At 37.8% G+C, this 17641-nt stretch overlaps 1 protein-coding gene across 2 annotated transcripts in view; it reads left to right on the top strand.

Moving 5' to 3' along the window:
- The window catches only part of LOC124621978 (putative protein FAM10A4), a 188701-nt gene that overhangs the window by 9929 nt on the left and 161131 nt on the right, over positions 1 to 17641 (top strand). For both annotated transcript variants that reach the window (XM_047147515.1, XM_047147514.1), the window contains exon 3: positions 10192 to 10359. In XM_047147515.1, the coding sequence (XP_047003471.1) occupies positions 10192 to 10359 (168 nt within the window). The remainder of the gene's footprint in view (positions 1 to 10191; positions 10360 to 17641) is intronic.

The following is a 17641-nucleotide window of genomic DNA, read 5'->3' on the forward strand; positions in this document are numbered from 1 at the left end:
GTATTATCATGTTGCAATCTCCAAGAGTATTGCCACAATTCTGGTCATTTTCTTCAGATTGCTTCACGCAGACAACACATAACTTCCAGGTAGTATTTCTTATTGACCATACAACCGAAAGGCAGGAACTCATGATGCACTATCCCAATGAAATTGAAGAAAACAGTAAGAAGAACCTCCACATATGGTTGACCTTGTCGAATTTTGTCTTGGCTCATCAGGCAGTTTCTATTGCACCAATTGGACCTTGATTTTGGCATCATACTTGCATACCCATGTATTGTACCTGTTATAACCTTAAGTAGAAGGTTTGGATCGTTGTCTGCTTCATTCAGCAATTCCTGAGCAATGTCTACGCAATATTGTTTTCGGTCGATATTCAACAATTTCGGAACAAACTTTGCTACTATACATTTCGTGCCCAAAACATGAAAAAATTGCTTGACATGAACCAAAGGATTCGCAGAATTCACCGGAAACTTCTATCATGGTGATTTTCCAGAACCATTTTCTGTCCTTTTTCCGCATTGTTGTTAGTAATTGGTGTGCAAGGTGTCCAGGGTGACTTTTGTCTCCAAAGCCATCTGGACCCTCTTTGAAGCATTTATATCACTCATAAACTATTGTCTTACTCATAGTAGATTTTTTCATTGTTGTGACAAGGGGGTTTTGTGGATTGAAATATCTAAAAACTAAGAAAAGTCAATCACTCACCAACAATTGAGTCTACCTACATCTATACTCTGCAAGCCACCATGGAGTGCATGGCAGAGAGTACATCCCATTGTACAAGTTATTAGGGTTTTTTCCCGTTCCATTCACATCTGGAGCATGGAAAGAATGGTTGTGTGAACGGCCATCTGTGTGCTGTAATTATTCTACCTTGTACTCACAATCTCTGTGAGTGATATGTAGAGGGTTGTAGTATATTTCTAGAGTCATCGTTTAAAGCTGGTTCTTGAAACTTTGTTAGTAGACTTCCTCAGGATAGTGTACAACTATCTTTAGAGGTCTGCGTGGATAAGAAAATCCCAATCCGCATCCACATGGTCCTAATCCGCAACCGCATCCACAGCAATTAATCCGTATCCGCAAGTTCCTTATCCGCATACACATATATTTAAGTTTTGAATGAGTAATTAATAGTAATAGACAGTAGTACTTAGAATTATGGTATGTAATGACATAATTATTGTTAGGGTGCCATTTCTGTGACAACTTAACTATTTTTGACTTCTTAAATCACAGGAAATGCTCTATACCTACTCTAAAGCTGACTATTCCAAACAGGAAAGCATTGGCGCTCCGTAACACACACAGTAGCGGCTTGGATCTCGTGAGATTGGAAACGCTGTTTAAAAAAATAAAATTCAGTGTAATAGTATTAAATGATGAAAATACGTGTATAGAAACAATTATATTTCGCTGCTCTTGTGCCAAGGCAGCTGAAAATGACAATGATTTTAAACTGTTGCTAGCACATTGCATCATTTACCGACAGTTTTTTGTACTCACTGCTTGGATGTGTCAAATTTTGAAGCCATTCGTGTCAGCTGATGATTACATTATAGCTTATGCGTTCAGCCATCGTCATTTCCAGGTGAAAATATTTACAGTATTAGGCCTACACTGCAAAACGCTGGCGCACCTGTGTAAAAGTTAAACTGCCAGCAATAATTGACGTTGTCTGGAAGAAATAACTCGTCTTCCGAAGAGTGACAACAAAATCAGTGCTTATAGAAATTAGGAGTCCATTTAGCTTTAGCTAAAAATACGATTGAAATCTCGAACCTCACCTTTGGCTGATTTATCGAATTATGACCTAACTATAAATGAAATGTCTGTTTCATTCTCAACCAAACAAAGTTTTTCACACTTTAAAACATCCTCAACATTGGTCTAAATTACTAAGACAAAATTTGCAGTAGATTTCGCAGTTAATACTTTCAGTGTTAGATTTTTTTCAGAGTTTAATGGAACTGCAAACGATTTCAAGATGTCTATATAAAAACCACTGTCCCATAACTTCAAATGTTACGCACTGTTCCCTGTTAAGCAGTACCAAGTTACAGTTAAAATGTTCAATTTTGTTACGAATTTCAGCCCTTATCTTTACTAATTGGCTGGTAAATTAAGACACATTATTATTTTGGATGATTTGAATATTTTGTAAGTTTTCAATGTGATCTGAATAATCTTTCACGGGCTATCGCAGTCACAACTTGTTGGTGGTCGCGAGCCGTAGGTTGAAGTCCCACTTGTAATTAATTACAAGGCCCGCCATGCCACCGCTCTGGCCAGTCTGTTTCACTGTTCACAAAGAGCGACAATGCTCGGCGGCTGCAAATGTTACTGTAGTGCATGCTAAAATTTAGGTAGGCACTTATGAGATCATCATTACCTAGTTTAATAATATTGATGTGTTAGCTGTTGAATGTTCTTGCTGCGAAGAGTAAAAACTTAAAATTGAGCTCTTTATTATGAAAATTACAACAAAACAAATTGCGTGTTAAATATTTCCTTCTTTTATCTAATGCTACTTAAATGTTCTTGTTGGGAATAGTAAAAATACTAACAATATGTTGAGGAAATTCTTTACTATAAATATTACAATAAAAACTCACAGGCTTCGGATTAAATATTTTCATCTCTGCTTGCTCCTGATTCAAATTCTGTAAAAGAAAGAATCAGATGAAAAAAAATTGTAACTAATCCAGATAAGCCCAAAAAATACAGTGAAGTAAGAGAAGCTGTACAAGTACCTTTTTACTTTGGAAGATTACTATGCAGGAACATGATGTCATCAATCGTCTGTGGCTTCAAAGACGTGCGTTGGTCCTGCATTATTTGTCCCGCAGTAGAGAAGCTTCTCTCAGATGGCATGCTGGACGCTGGAATGCAGTGCACGAAGTATGCGAGTTTGGAAAGATGCGGATAGATGTTTTCACATCCATGCCACCAAGCTATCAGGTCGATGCCTTCCGAAAATTGAACTTTATCATTTGTATATCTGAGAATTTCATCTTAATGATATGAATATAATAGAGGGAAACATTCCACGTGGGAAAAATATATCTAAAAAGAAAGATGATGAAACTTACCAAACAAAAGCGCTGGCAGGTCGATAGACACACAAACAAACACAAACATACACACAAAATTCTAGCTTTCGCAACCAATGGTTGCCTCGTCAGGAAAGAGGGAAGGAGAAGGAAAGACAAAAGGATATGGGTTTTAAGGGAGAGGGTAAGGAGTCATTCCAATCCCGGGAGCGGAAAGACTTACCTTAGGGGGAAAAAAGGACAGGTATACACTCGCACACACACACATATCCATCCACACATACACAGACACAAGCAGACATTTGTAAAGGCAAAGAGTTTGGGCAGAGATGTCACACACAAACTCTTTGCCTTTACAAATGTCTGCTTGTGTCTGTGTATGTGTGGATGGATATGTGTGTGTGTGCGAGTGTATACCTGTCCTTTTTTCCCCCTAAGGTAAGTCTTTCCGCTCCCAGGATTGGAATGACTCCTTACCCTCTCCCTTAAAACCCATATCCTTTTGTCTTTCCTTCTCCTTCCCTCTTTCCTGACGAGGCAACCATTGGTTGCGAAAGCTAGAATTTTGTGTGTATGTTTGTGTTTGTTTGTGTGTCTATCGACCTGCCAGCGCTTTTGTTTGGTAAGTTTCATCATCTTTCTTTTGAGAATTTCATCTGACGCAAAGTCACGATCTCTCTTCGATTCATCTTCTGAGGAATCTTCAAATTCATTAAAAAGTACGTCAGACTTCTGTTTTTTTTTGCAGGAATTCCAGATGTTGTTTCCTCCTTATCTTTTAACTGTGGACAATTTCTTGCAACATAATTTTTCGCTTCCTTTACAACTTCATCATTTTTGGCACTGCTAAGAAATTTTAGGTTTTTATATTTTGGATTCAAAAACGTTGCAAGTTTATGGATTACTGTTACGTCCCATTTGCTGATTAAAATAGATTTGGCTGTACTCTTTAAATCTATCAGAAATGGGCTGTCGCCATCATTTTTTTCAAGGAAGGAGAGAAGTTTTAACTTCCACAACACACATAAATAAAGCGTAGGGGTTTTGGAGGCTTCGAGATCACAAGAAGCTTTTTTAAATGGTGTCAGAAAGGTTATTATATCTTCCAACATCCTCTTGTCTATAGAATCAATCAAATTATCTTGATGTTTCTCTGACAAAATTGACAGAACTTCAAACCATTGTGAATTAATAGCCTCAAACATATCCAATTTACTGTTCCATCATGTGTCTATATCTCCTTTCAGTGACTTCTGAAGGCGATTCTGAAGACTAGATCTTTTAAAGAAATTTGTGATAGCTCGACAGGAATTTATTAGTCGCTGCACATCACTCTTCTCGAGTCGTGTGCTCCAGCACAGTATTAAGAATGTGTGCTGAGCATGAGAGCCTCTTGTATTGGTGAAGTGCTGCCACAATATTTGGACCTCTATCTGTAACGAACACGATGTTATTCACAGCACTGAATAAATCGAACGGCCGTAGTATCTTAATTAATTCAATTTTAATGTTTTCTTGAAAGAAGGTTGTATACATGGAAGAACCCTGGAGATACTAAAAGGTATCAGATAGATTATATAATGGTAAGACAGAGATTTAGGAACCAGGTTTTAAATTATAAGATATTTCCAGGGGCAGATGTGGACTCTGACCACAATCTATTGGTTATGACCTGTAGATTAAAACTGAAGAAACTGCAAAAAGGTGGGAATTTAAGGAGATGGGACCTGGATAAACTGAAAGAACAAGAGGTTGTACAGAGTTTCAGGGAGAGTATAAGGGAGCAATTGACAGGAATGGGGGAAAGAAATACAGTAGTAGAAGAATGGGTAGCTTTGAGGGATGAAGTAGTGAAGGCAGCAGAGGATCAAGTAGGTAAAAAGACGAGGGCTGGTAGAAATCCTTTGGTAACAGAAGAAATATTGAATTTAATTGATGAAAGGAGAAAATATAAAAATGCAGTAAATGAAGCAGGCAAAAAGGAATACAAACGTCTCAAAAATGAGATCGACAGGAAGTGCAAAATGGCTAAGCAGAGATGGGTAGAGGACAAATGTAAGGATGTAGAGGCTTATCTCACTAGGGGTAAGATAGATACTGCCTACAGGAAAATTAAAGAGACCTTTGGAGAAAAGAGAACGACTTGTGTGAATATCAAGAGCTCAGATGGAAATCCAGTTCTAAGCAAAGAAGGGAAAGCAGAAAGGTGGAAGGAGTATATAGAGGGACTATACAAGGGCGATGTTCTTGAGGAGAATATTATGGAAATGGAAGAAGATGTAGATGAAGATGAAATGGGAGATAAGATACTGCATAGAGGATTTGATAGAGCACTGAAAGACACAAGGCCCTGGGAGTAGACAACATTCCATTAGAACTACTGACAGCCTTGGGAGAGCCAGTCCTGACAAAACTCTACCATCTGGTGAGCAAAATGTATGAGACAGGCGAAATACCCTCAGACTTCAAGAAGAATATAATAATTCCAATCCCAAAGAAAGCAGGTGTTGACAGATGTGAAAATTACCGAACTATCAGTTTAATAAGTCACAGCTGCAAAATACTAACACGAATTCTTTACAGACGAATGGAAAAACTAGTAGAAGCCGACCTCGGGGAAGATCAGTTTGGATTCCGTAGAAACACTGGAACACGTGAGGCAATACTGACCTTACGACTTATCTTAGAAGAAAGATTAAGGAAAGGCAAACCTACGTTTGTAGCATTTGTAGACTTAGAGAAAGCTTTTGACAATGTTGTCTGGAATACTCTCTTTCAAATTCTAAAGGTGGCAGGGGTAAAATACAGGGAGCGAAAGGCTATTTACAAGTTGTACAGAAACCAGATGGCAGTTATAAGAGTCGAGGGGCATGAAAGGGAAGCAGTGGTTGGGAAAGGAGTGAGACTGGGTTGTAGCCTCTCCCCGATGTTATTCAATCTGTATATTGAGCAAGCAGTAAAGGAAACAAAAGAAAAATTCGGAATAGGTATTAAAATCCATGGAGAAGAAATAAAAACTTTGAGGTTCGCCAGTGGCATTGTAATTCTGCCAGAGACAGCAAAGGACTTGGAAGAGCAGTTGAATGGAATGGACAGTGTCTTGAAAGGAGGATATAAGATGAACATCAACAAAAGCAAAACGAGGATAATGGAATGTAGTCGAATTAACTCGGGTGATGCGGAGGGAATTAGATTAGGAAATGAGACACTTAAATTAGTAAAGGAATTTTGCTATTTGGGGAGCAAAATAACTGATGATGGTCGAAGTAGAGAGGATATAAAATGTAGACTGGCAATGGCAAGGAAAGCTTTTCTGAAGAAGAGAAATTTGTTAACATCGAGTATAGATTTAAGTGTCAGGAAGTCATTTCTGAAAGTATTTGTATGGAGTGTAGCCATGTATGGAAGTGAAACATGGGCGATAAATAGTTTGGACAAGAAGAGAATAGAAGCATTCGAAATGTGGTGCTACAGAAGAATGCTGAAGATTAGATGGGTAGATCACATAACTAATGAGGAAGTATTGAACAGGATTGGGGAGAAGAGAAGTTTGTGGCACAACTGGACCAGAAGACGGGATCGGTTGGTAGGACATGTTCTGAGGCATCAAGGGATCACCAATTTAGTGTTGGAGGGTAAAAATCATAGTGGGAGACCAAGAGATGAATACACTAAGCAGATTCAGAAGGATGTAGGCTGCAGTAGGTACTGGGAGATGAAGAAGCTTGCACAGGATAGAGTAGCATGGAGAGCTGCATCAAACCAGTCTCAGGACTGAAGACCACAACAACAACAACCTGTTTTTTTAATCTCACTCTCAAAATTTCTGGTGCACAACACTCGATCCTCAAGTTTCACTTCTTCATAATTAACATAATGTGCAGTCACTCCCATATAGTTTATTTTACGGTACGAATCAGTCCATAAATCAACAGTTAGTGCTCCACCTATATCTCTGAATATATTCTTCACTTTTGTGGGGACAGTTTCACGCAGATGATCCGCTGTTTCCTTCAAACTTCTGGATATGGTGGTTGGCTGAGGTATCAGCTCCTTAGCACTCACTGCACCATACTTGGCCCCCACATCAATAAGAAACTGCCATCTCGAGAAACCCAGATCCACACGCAACTTTGAATGATAAGTTTTTCTGTCGCAGCTGTCTTCAAATTTGGTGGAACTTCAGGAACTTTTCACGTCTCTCTTGGTATTTAAGTAAGACATGCTACTTTGTCCAGCCTCACACGAATGTTTTAGCAAATTTGAAGTTCCACTTTTGTGTCCAGTGTAGGAATATACTTTTTTTACATGCAAAACCAGCCACTATATCTTTTATCTTTTCGTTGCCATCAAGTACGTATCCAAATTTTTTCTAGATTGGCGATTTCAATTTGTTTTCCTTCACTAATGTAAAATAACCTTTTTTCACCTTACACGAAATTGTATCCATCGATATGGTGTTCATTTGAAGAAAGAACTCTCACTGATATTTGCTACGATGCACGTTGTCACTCGGTCACTACAAAGCGCTAACTGAAGGCAGCGGAAAATTGCAACGGGCACCTGTCTGGTAGACAGTAGGCAGGTTTGCCACCCAGAGAGCACTTCACAGGCCACACAAGATATGGTCGCGGAAATGGATTAGGCGCAGGTCTCTTGGGTACAGCTACATCGGTCGTAGCCAGGGGCTGAGGACAACAGACATCCGCTCTACCCGGGCCCTGCAAGATTCCAAGAACATCAACAGACTTGATGTTTTCAACTACAACTAACATGGCAACATACGTACTGGGCAGATACCTTGCTCATTATCCGCAGGTGACCCGCGGATATCCGCGTTGGTCGCGATTTTATCCGTCAAGTAACAAATACCGCGGATATACTCGTGGATATCCGCATCCACGCAGACCTCTATCTATCTTCAAGAGTCTGCCAGTTCATTTCTTTCAGCATCTTCATTACACGCTTTTGCCTCAAACAAAGTTGTGACCATTCACTGCCCTTCACTGCCACTGTATATGTCCAATATCCCCTGTTAGTCTATTTGGACTGTGTGCCACATACTTGAGCAGTATTGTAGAATGGGTCGCACAAGGGATTTGTTGACATATATCAAACAAAACTGTGACCATTCATGCTGCCCTTCTCTGTATACGTTCAATACCCCCTGTTAGTCCTAATTGGTATGGGTCCCACACACTTGAGCAATGTTTTAGAATGGGTAGCACTAGTGATTTGTAAGCAATCTCCTTTGTAGGTTGATTGCATTTCCCCAGTATTCTACCAGTAAATTGAAGTCTACCACCTGCTTTAACCACAGCTGAACGTATGTGATCATTCCATTTCATATCATTACAAGCCTTTACACCCAGGTGTTTGTATGAGTTGCTTGATTCCAAGTGTGACTCATTGATATTATAGACCTAAGATTCTACATTTTTTTGTTTTGTTAAGTGTTTGTTAGATACATGTAACAGGTGTGAAAATTGCACACTTTTCTAAGTTAGTTGTGTTTTTATGTTTGAACACACACAGTTGTGACACACTTTTGGTTTTCGATTTCATACTGTTTGAGTACTTCAAATTTTCTGTGTTTGTTGTGGAAAGGTGCATGGTCAACATTTTGAACTGAATACGGTGTTGAAACATATTCACCCATATTTTACCTCTTAACTGCATATATCTTGCCAAAAATTTCTGGACAGCAACTTCTATTCATTGCGGGGACACACATTGACAAATTGTGTGTAGTACAACCTTTTTTATTATTATAGCATTTAATTTTTGTGACAAGTCATCTGTTAAATTCTCATACACCAAAGACAGGATTGGTTTGCATTGTTCTCACATGGTGAATAGTTATCAAATTTTCGAGTGAATTGATCTGACGTGAACAACACATCAGTTCACCTAAAGATGTTTGATGAGTTTCAGTTTGGGGCTGTGAGCAAGCCATTTAACTTGACAGGCTGGATACAATCACTATCATGCTGATATATATTAGGACTGATTCCAAATCTTGTCAGAGTATGGGAAGCATTCTGCTGTATAAAATGTTTTTATAAACTCAATATTAAGTATGCAGTCAAATAAAACTAATGATTTCAGAACAAAGTAGGAAAAACATCTCTTACTGCAGGACATACAGTTCCAGCGTATTTCATGGCTATATGTAATATGAAATTTTCAAATAAAAAAGGGACGAATTTCGCTGGAAAACCAATGTAATTCAGAAATAGGTGGACTTCTCAAAACTGGAAAGAATTGATGAGTGAATGGCTCTATGCTCAGCTGACTATGAAAAGAATAACATATTGTTATCACAACATTTGAAAAGGAATAATAAATATTTATAATCACTGAGTTTGCTTTGCTAATAGAAGCAATCCAAATCTGTTGAAAAAAGTATCACAATTTTCAGTGCATTTGAGTGCACCTCCTTGTGTCATTACTTATCTTGTGTTTTAAATATGTAATAGCTGGTAAGACAAACTAGAGTAGACAAAACGGCATCTGCTGACAACTTTTAACTATTGGTCACTGAGTGCCCACCGTCACACTGCTGGAGCTCACTGATGCCTGTTATGTATTGGATGCCAGTAACTGTATTGTATTTAACATCCACTGTTTAGGGAGAATTTCTAGTCAACAATTTTTTAAAATTCTCTACATAATTTTTTCAAGATTCTGACGTACTTCATTGCCTTTAAAAGCCACATTCCAGTGTTTCACAATAGCATGCTCTTGGTATAAACTTTTATTCCTTGTCAGACCAATGTTAAAATGAATACCTTAGGGTATTTTCCAGACAACATAGTAATAAATGATAGTTTTTACATATAGAATAAATGTAGCCCATGTGTGACTGTAGCAACTGTCAGGCTACAGAAGTAATCTACAGATATATTTATTTATTTAATTTTTTTTACTTAATGTATATATTTATTTACTTTTTTGTTATTCTTCATGTGTGTTCCTACATTTCTTTGGGACTTCACCCTATACAAATAACTGCTTAAATTTGATTTACATGACATATCTCATTCTCTGCATTAAGTAACTGCTCCAAACTGTGTTCAGTGCTTTGTAAAAATAATCCAGTTGCAGTTGCTATTGTTGATTTTTTCAGAACCTGATAAAGATGAAAGTCTTCCAATGGGTGAGTTGGGAAAAGAAGCATCAGAAGAAGATATCGAGAAATCTAATGAGAAGAAAAGAGAAGCCATTAGTGCCTATGCTGAAGGAGAATACCAAAAAGCTGTGGACCTTTACACTGAAGCTATTATACTAAATTCTGGTAAGAATTGTTGACAAATTTATTGTTATGTAGTTTTGAAAAGCCAGCAGGCACCTATTAACTTGCTGAGGACCATATTATGCTTATATATTCCTTTAAGTAACACAATTCTAACCATAACTATTTTTGTGCATATGGCAGAGAATATGGAGTTCAGTACCATAAGGAGGTGTAAGAGTTTTGTAACTGTATTATTTGATGAAAGAACTGGAACTTTGAGAGAGGCCATCTTTCTTGAAGCTCTCCCTCACAATCCCTCCCTTCACAAACATAATCCAGGTTTCTCCCCTTTTGCAATGTCTCTGACTCTCACCACCTTGTAATACCTGCCCCAGTTCTGTTCTAAGCTTCTTGTCCATGTTCCTCTCAAATCGTAGTTATCTGTTCTGTTGGTTTGCTTAAATCATCAGTTCCAGGCTGAAATTCAACCACACTGCTGAAGTCAAAGAAAACATTTTGATCATTTAGTACCTAGACGAGAAGTAAGGCTATTCAGTACACACACACACACACACACACACACACACACACACACACACACACACACACACACACACAAAATGGAAAATCTGTGATGGAATAGCAGCATCATCATGAAAAGAATAGATTGCTACTCACCTTATAGAGGAGATTTCAAGAAGTCTCAGACAGGCACAGCAAAAAAAATGGCTCTGAGCACTATGGGACTTAACATCTGTGGTCATCAGTCCCCTAGAACTTAGAACTACTTAAACCTAACTAACCTAAGGACATCATACACATCCATGCCCGAGGCAGGTTTCGAACCTGCGACCGTAGCAGTCGTGCAGTTCCGGACTGAGCACCTGGAACCGCTAGACCACCGTGGCCGGCCAGGCACAGCAAAAAGACTGCTTCAGTGAAACCCCTATTTTTTATTTTCTTGTGGTCCAGACTTAAAAAATGCAAAATTGAGGAAAATGCAGAATCGAGGAAAATGTTAAACCCCCTCCCCCTCACCCAAATTGAGCAAAAACACATGTAATTTGCATATATGGTTAAAAATCGCAATCCTCTCCAATGCTTTGTATGAAATGTAAGTGAAGGAAATTAAGTGTACAATACAATGCTTATAGAATAATTTGTGGTAATGAATTTCATCAGTTCTTTAAAAAAATCACAGATGTGTCACAGCAAATAAAAATTCATCAAAAAAATGAAATTGTTATCTGGGTAGGACCACAGCTTTTATGTTCAAAACATGCATTTTTGAGAAATCATCCCTCATCCTCACCCAGAAAAAAGCAAGAATTGATGAACATGTTGAATTAAGCCAAAAACATCACAGCTACTAAGTGGTTAAACTGTAAGCACAAATGTTGACATCTGCTTAATGACAAACTTGGTCACCATTGCTGTTATTATTTAATACTTTTCTTACAAACTCCACTTCATAAGCTCACCACTGTTAGTGTTATTTTAGGCTTTATGAGAGAAACAGAGATGTGAAAAAATGGGTTTACTTCCCCAGTTGATATTACGACCTTATCAGAAGTTGGCTCAGTAAATGTCTGTACACTGTGTAAAATGTAAATTAGAAAGAAAGCTCAGCTGCTATGGTTTCACGTCATGCCTTCTTCCATTGCTGCCAAACTTCCCGATGTACAGTGTGTGGTGCAAAGTATATACATGAGTAGTGTACATAATTGTTGCAACTGTATTGTCAGATTTGATCACGAAAGTCTTTAAAATGTGTTATCACAATACCCTTGTTCTATTTCTGTGTGACGTCTCTGTCATAGCACATTGTCTGCACCAAAAAGTATATTTTCAGCTCTTCAAAAAATGCTTTCACCCCTACCTGCACTCCCATTGTTGAAGGGCCATTTCCATTCTCCACACAACTGGTAGGTGAGCTCTTTTTATGTGGGTTAGTGTGGTGTGGTGGCTGCGCTGGCTATTGAGCAACTTACAAGTCGCCAGCCAATAAGAATTCACTAGCTGGAGATGGGCGACATTTCCTTGATTATGACTGAGCATATTCTTTGAGACTCGGTGTCTGAATTTAAAATGTTGACAATTGATATTGTTGCTGAATACAATACATTGGAAATAAAAGCAAAAGGTTGAGACTGATCTATAAGTGGAAAATGTGGTGGGTGGGCCCCCTCGTCACATATTGGCTTGGTCCAGAACACTTCACATTGACTGTCTTCTTTTCTCATTACTGCTGCAACGTGGCAGTAGTTGTATCGTAATTGCATGTTGAAGCTAAATGTTGCAAGTTGTGTCTCTCTTCTCCATACCGGCCTAAAATATTCCCTTAACTTTGCCACCGCCCGTGGTGCGAACCATATGTCTTTTGTGCCACTTGTAACTCGTTCTGTCACATGAAATATCAATAGGAAGAGACCGGGAATAAGTCAAGTGAGACATCAAATAAGAACTTAAAATCAAGGTAAACCGTTCTAGGAAGAAATGTAAAATCAGGGAATTTTCAGTCCCCCCTCCCCCCCGTAGGGGTTACAATTTTATGGTATAGAATTACAAAAAATGTAAAATCGGAGAACGTAAAATCGAAGTTCCACTGTATACATGTAAGCTTTCAACCAAAAGGCCTTCTTCTAAAGTAGGAAATGTACACACAAGCACAACTCACACATAGTGTTTGTGTGAATATATGTAGAAAAAGGCCTTTTGGCCAAAAGCTTTAATGTATTTGCTTGCCTGCGACTCAACATCTCTACTATATGGTGAGTAGCAATCTAGGCTTTTCCTAATGTTGTTATTCAGTACCATAACATTTCTATACAGCGAATTCAAGAATTCTTCAATTTCGGTTTATCCCTCCTCCTCCTCCTGAGAAACATATTGAAACATTCCTGTGTTATTGTGACTGAGTCCTGACTCTTCTGTATTAACTCTTGGAGACTAAAGTGTACGTCATGGCTTCATTTTTTCGATACGGAGCTGCAGATTTTTTTCACCTGAACAAGGATTAGACTGTCCATTCCCTGGGTCTGAATATCCTTCTCTTATCCAATATCTATAAAAATCAAGTACACCCTATCTTAAAAATCTTCAACAGTATGCACAGCATCTGACCTGTATCTTTATGCAGCCCAGAGACGAAGTTTCTCTGTAGCATATAAACTTTATCTGGTTATTCCAAATGTATTTTTTGTGATTCCTTCTTTTATATCTTTTTACCTATATTTCTTCCAGTGCAATAATTTACACGTATTGTATTAAATAATCTAACAATGAGCCTTCTCTCATGTTATTACTCCTTCACTCGTTTTATCATCCGTTATTAAAAACATTCTAGCACACTTCTCCCAGAAGTCTTCACTGTCCAGTAAATACTTCTTGTCAGTAACTATTTGCCAGAGATTTTTCATTTCTACTAGATTGTAAGGCTTATCTTTATTCTTAATTATTGGAGTGGTCACATTTTTCTCATGTCAAAGGTAATTACAAAAATGCAGTTCTCAATGTCTGAAATGTACTTTTTCTTCATGTCTTTAGTCAAATGCTTACTATATATGTTAAAAGGCAGCCACTTGATTTATGTTCTAAGTTTGCTCTTAATCTCTGTTTAATCTTTACAGTTTTTATAAAATAAGACACATCTACTTAATGTCTTAATGTAATATATTTAGTTATCAATAGCATTTTTATTTCATTTACTTAAGTCATTTATTCATTAGTGCTCTCTCATCAGAGATTATTTTCGCACATGAGCTGTTAAGCAATTGTTCATTAGTGTCCTCTGACCAGATAACAATAGTCTTAGCATTATTTTACCGCTACGGCGGCAATACAACGGACTCGCCAACCTATTGCTTTTTTGCTTGCATGCTCCATTTGGAGAGTGGATTCCTTTCCCGTCCTTTTCACCTGTGTAAATGATGTGCCTAACGTATATTTTAACATCATACATATTTTCGAAATTTTTAACAGCATCTGTATTTGGTAACTGTGTGTTTCTAACTATTTTAATGTCCACAATATCCGTAAAAAATTTATTGGTATCTTGCTCTATGGTTGAACTATGATAATAGTCCTTCATCAGTAGTAGCTCATTGTACTAATAATGCATTTGTAATATTCATCATACTCCAGAGACTACATAGCACTCAGGCATTACAGTTGCAGCTCTGGCAATTGTTTTTAATTGACTTAATCTGACTGACTGCTGAAGGTGTTGCTTGCTTTGTTCATCTTGTAGTTCAAACCTGTCCTTTAGCTTTCAATCACCATTAAACAAATGGGTAATAAAGTTAAAGAGCCTCAGGTAAGTAATAAAAATAAAATAGTAAATGTTCAACACACGACTTAAAATAAACCCTAGGCTTTTATCCAGTTAGAGGACTGGTTAACTTGAGGTACATTGGATTCATAATACTTCTTAGGTGCCCTCAACACATCATACAATAGCCTCATCTAGGGCCAGGAGAATAGAATCACCACTAAACCATGCACCTCTTACAAATTTATACATCTCACCTGCATATAATCAAATGTCTCTCATTACATAGCATCTGATGCTAATAAATTTCATTCTGCCAACTGACAGTAGTTCACATAACTTTGGAAATACATTTCTATAATTTAATGCTTCTTTTAAATACTCATTGATATTTACCTTTCTTATTACTGCAACATCTAAATCCGGGGGGTACTAAAAATTATTTTTAAAAGCTGTATACTTAAAATGTTTTACAAAACAACCTTATCCCCTTCAAAATACTCTCTGTTACAACTAATACATTGTTCCACTGTTTGAAACATTTTTTTGTAGCCATCCTTAGAAATGGCTAACAACTCCTCTCTCATTTTCTTCTTGACTTCTTCAATGTTGTCTAATCGGTGTCTTTTCATGTGTGGAAATAAGAAAAAGTCGCACAGAGCCAGTTCAGGCGAGTAAGGTGTGTGGGGCAGTGGAACCATGCCATTATGCTGTTTTTAGCCAGAAACTGTGTAACACAGCTGTGTGTGCAGGCACATAGTCATGGTGGAAGAACCAGTCTTGTCTGCCACAATTGGGTATTTTTTGTCTAACACTGAACTTCCAAGATAACCCACTATCTCTGACAGTTGATCAGTTGTTTATTGACGGCCTGTGACCACAAGCTATCGAATTTTTTTCATTATTTTCATCGATTCGGGCAGTTGATGGACGTCCGGAATGAGGTTTGTCATCAATTGATATGTTACCATTTTTTAAATTGAACAAACCACTCATACACTTGCATTTTTCACAAAGCATCATCTTGGTAAGCAGTTTTCAAAATTAAAACTGTTTCATCAGCATTTTTACTGAGTGGAAAACAAAATTTTACAGCTGCACATTGTTCACTTGAACTTACCATAATAAAAACAGAAAACGAGAACAAAACAGCCAGCAAAAACAATCACTGCAGATGAACAGAACAAGGCAGGTCGACAATATAGGTGGCACCTAACTGGCAAAGAGGTGTGCTATACATGCCTACAGGCAGAAATGTGTACCACACAAGCTCCGCCAACGGCAATCCCGTTTTTTTTTTAAACCCCTCGAATGAATATCTCTCCGTATTGACAAGCATACTCCTATCCCATAAGTGAACTCCAATCTCAAATCCTGCATCAGGATATTCATTAAAATTAATCATTCTTACATTTACAGTCATTGTACACTTTTGTAAGCTCACTCAAATGTTTATCATACTTAGGTTTACAATCATCGTACATTTTAGTAAGCTTCTCAGACACGTAAATTTTCTATTACAAGCTCCATTGAACTAACGCAGTGTCTCTATGTTTTAAGATTGTTCTGGTATTTGAAATCTTATAATTTTTCCCACAGCTTTTGAGACACTGATGTTCTACAGTATCACCCAAAGCATTGGTGGTAACGCTAGTAGGCTCAACTTTCTCTTGTTCTTTTTGTTCAGCTAGCTCGTGCAGACACTCCTCAAAAGTAGATAAGTGTTTGGTGCACCAATTACTTTGCCTAATTCTCTACTTTGTTCTGACACCCCTACCTGGCCTCACGTGTCTGAGTTTTGATTGTGTATACTTTTGAATTAATGGGTTGACAATTCTTCTGTCTTTGCATCTTATCATTTATCTCTTTAAACTGTTCTTGAGCCATATTTCTCACTAAGTCACATTGGTTAATTGTCTATGTTTGTAACTGCTTAGGTAACTTCAATAAGGTTGCTTCTATGTTAGATATGTTATATGCTTTTGAAGCTACCTTCTTCCTTCATCTTTTTATTTTCTCCCCTTGTGTTTTTACATTTGAGACATTCGTATACCAAATTTTTTAATTACACCCATTGAGCCTTAATAAGAGCTGCCAACTCCTCTATCTTCCTAATCTCAACTGGCTTACTACTTTGGCAACAATAGGTATATCCTCATTTGTATTTAAACAATGTCACTAGATTGAGACCTAACTACCCAAAGTTAGTGAAGTGTGTCTTTACAATCTTCATAGAATGATCTACTAATAAAAAAGAAAAGAAAAGAAATCAAGTTGGTGTTGTTTACAACTTGCCTAATCAGTCATACAGTGAATTGTATGGTGCTGCTTATGTGTCATGCATGGGATAAGTGATGTGGCAATGAGCTGACTGGCCGCTGCACTACGAAGGAGCTGCACTATTGCCATGCCATTCAGTCGCTGCAGGGATGCCAGCGGAAATCACTGCTGCAATTGTAGTCTGGAAATCACAATTCAGAATTCTGTCACTTCATTGATGAAATTCTTCCCCACTCACTTGCCAAAGGTTACTTAAGCACTGAAAGAGAGATCTGATCTTTCACTGTTGACCATGTTGCTATGATCAACTAACATTCTTTCTTCAACTCTTTATAGTAATTAACACCTCTAGTGTTTTACCAAATTAAAATGATTTCTTCTTCACTATTCAAATTAATTCAGCCCGCACTGATGCATGTGCCCACTTATATTTTCTCACTTATTGCCTTGGTTTGCTATGGGCAACATTGTATCTTCTTCTGATATTTTTGTCAATATTCTTGGATTTTTTTAAAATTGCTAGTGCTCTCTATTTTTCATCTTGCACTAGGATGCCAAAAGAAGTGTAACAGGTTGTATTTTTAGTATGATGTGTTCCACACGATCCACAGTCTGTCACCTGGTTGTTATGTGTGCCTACATTTACCTTAGAAATATCTTGCTGTCGCCATTCTTGAAGTTATTCACTGTATTGGACCAGCTGTACAGTACCACTAGACGGTGACGTGAGACGTCTTCACTTCTGCAGTTGGCAGGTGCTGAAAGAGAGGTCTGATCTATTCTAGCTACTGT

Source organism: Schistocerca americana, chromosome 7 (assembly GCF_021461395.2).
Source record: "Schistocerca americana isolate TAMUIC-IGC-003095 chromosome 7, iqSchAmer2.1, whole genome shotgun sequence".
Taxonomy (NCBI): domain Eukaryota; kingdom Metazoa; phylum Arthropoda; class Insecta; order Orthoptera; family Acrididae; genus Schistocerca; species Schistocerca americana.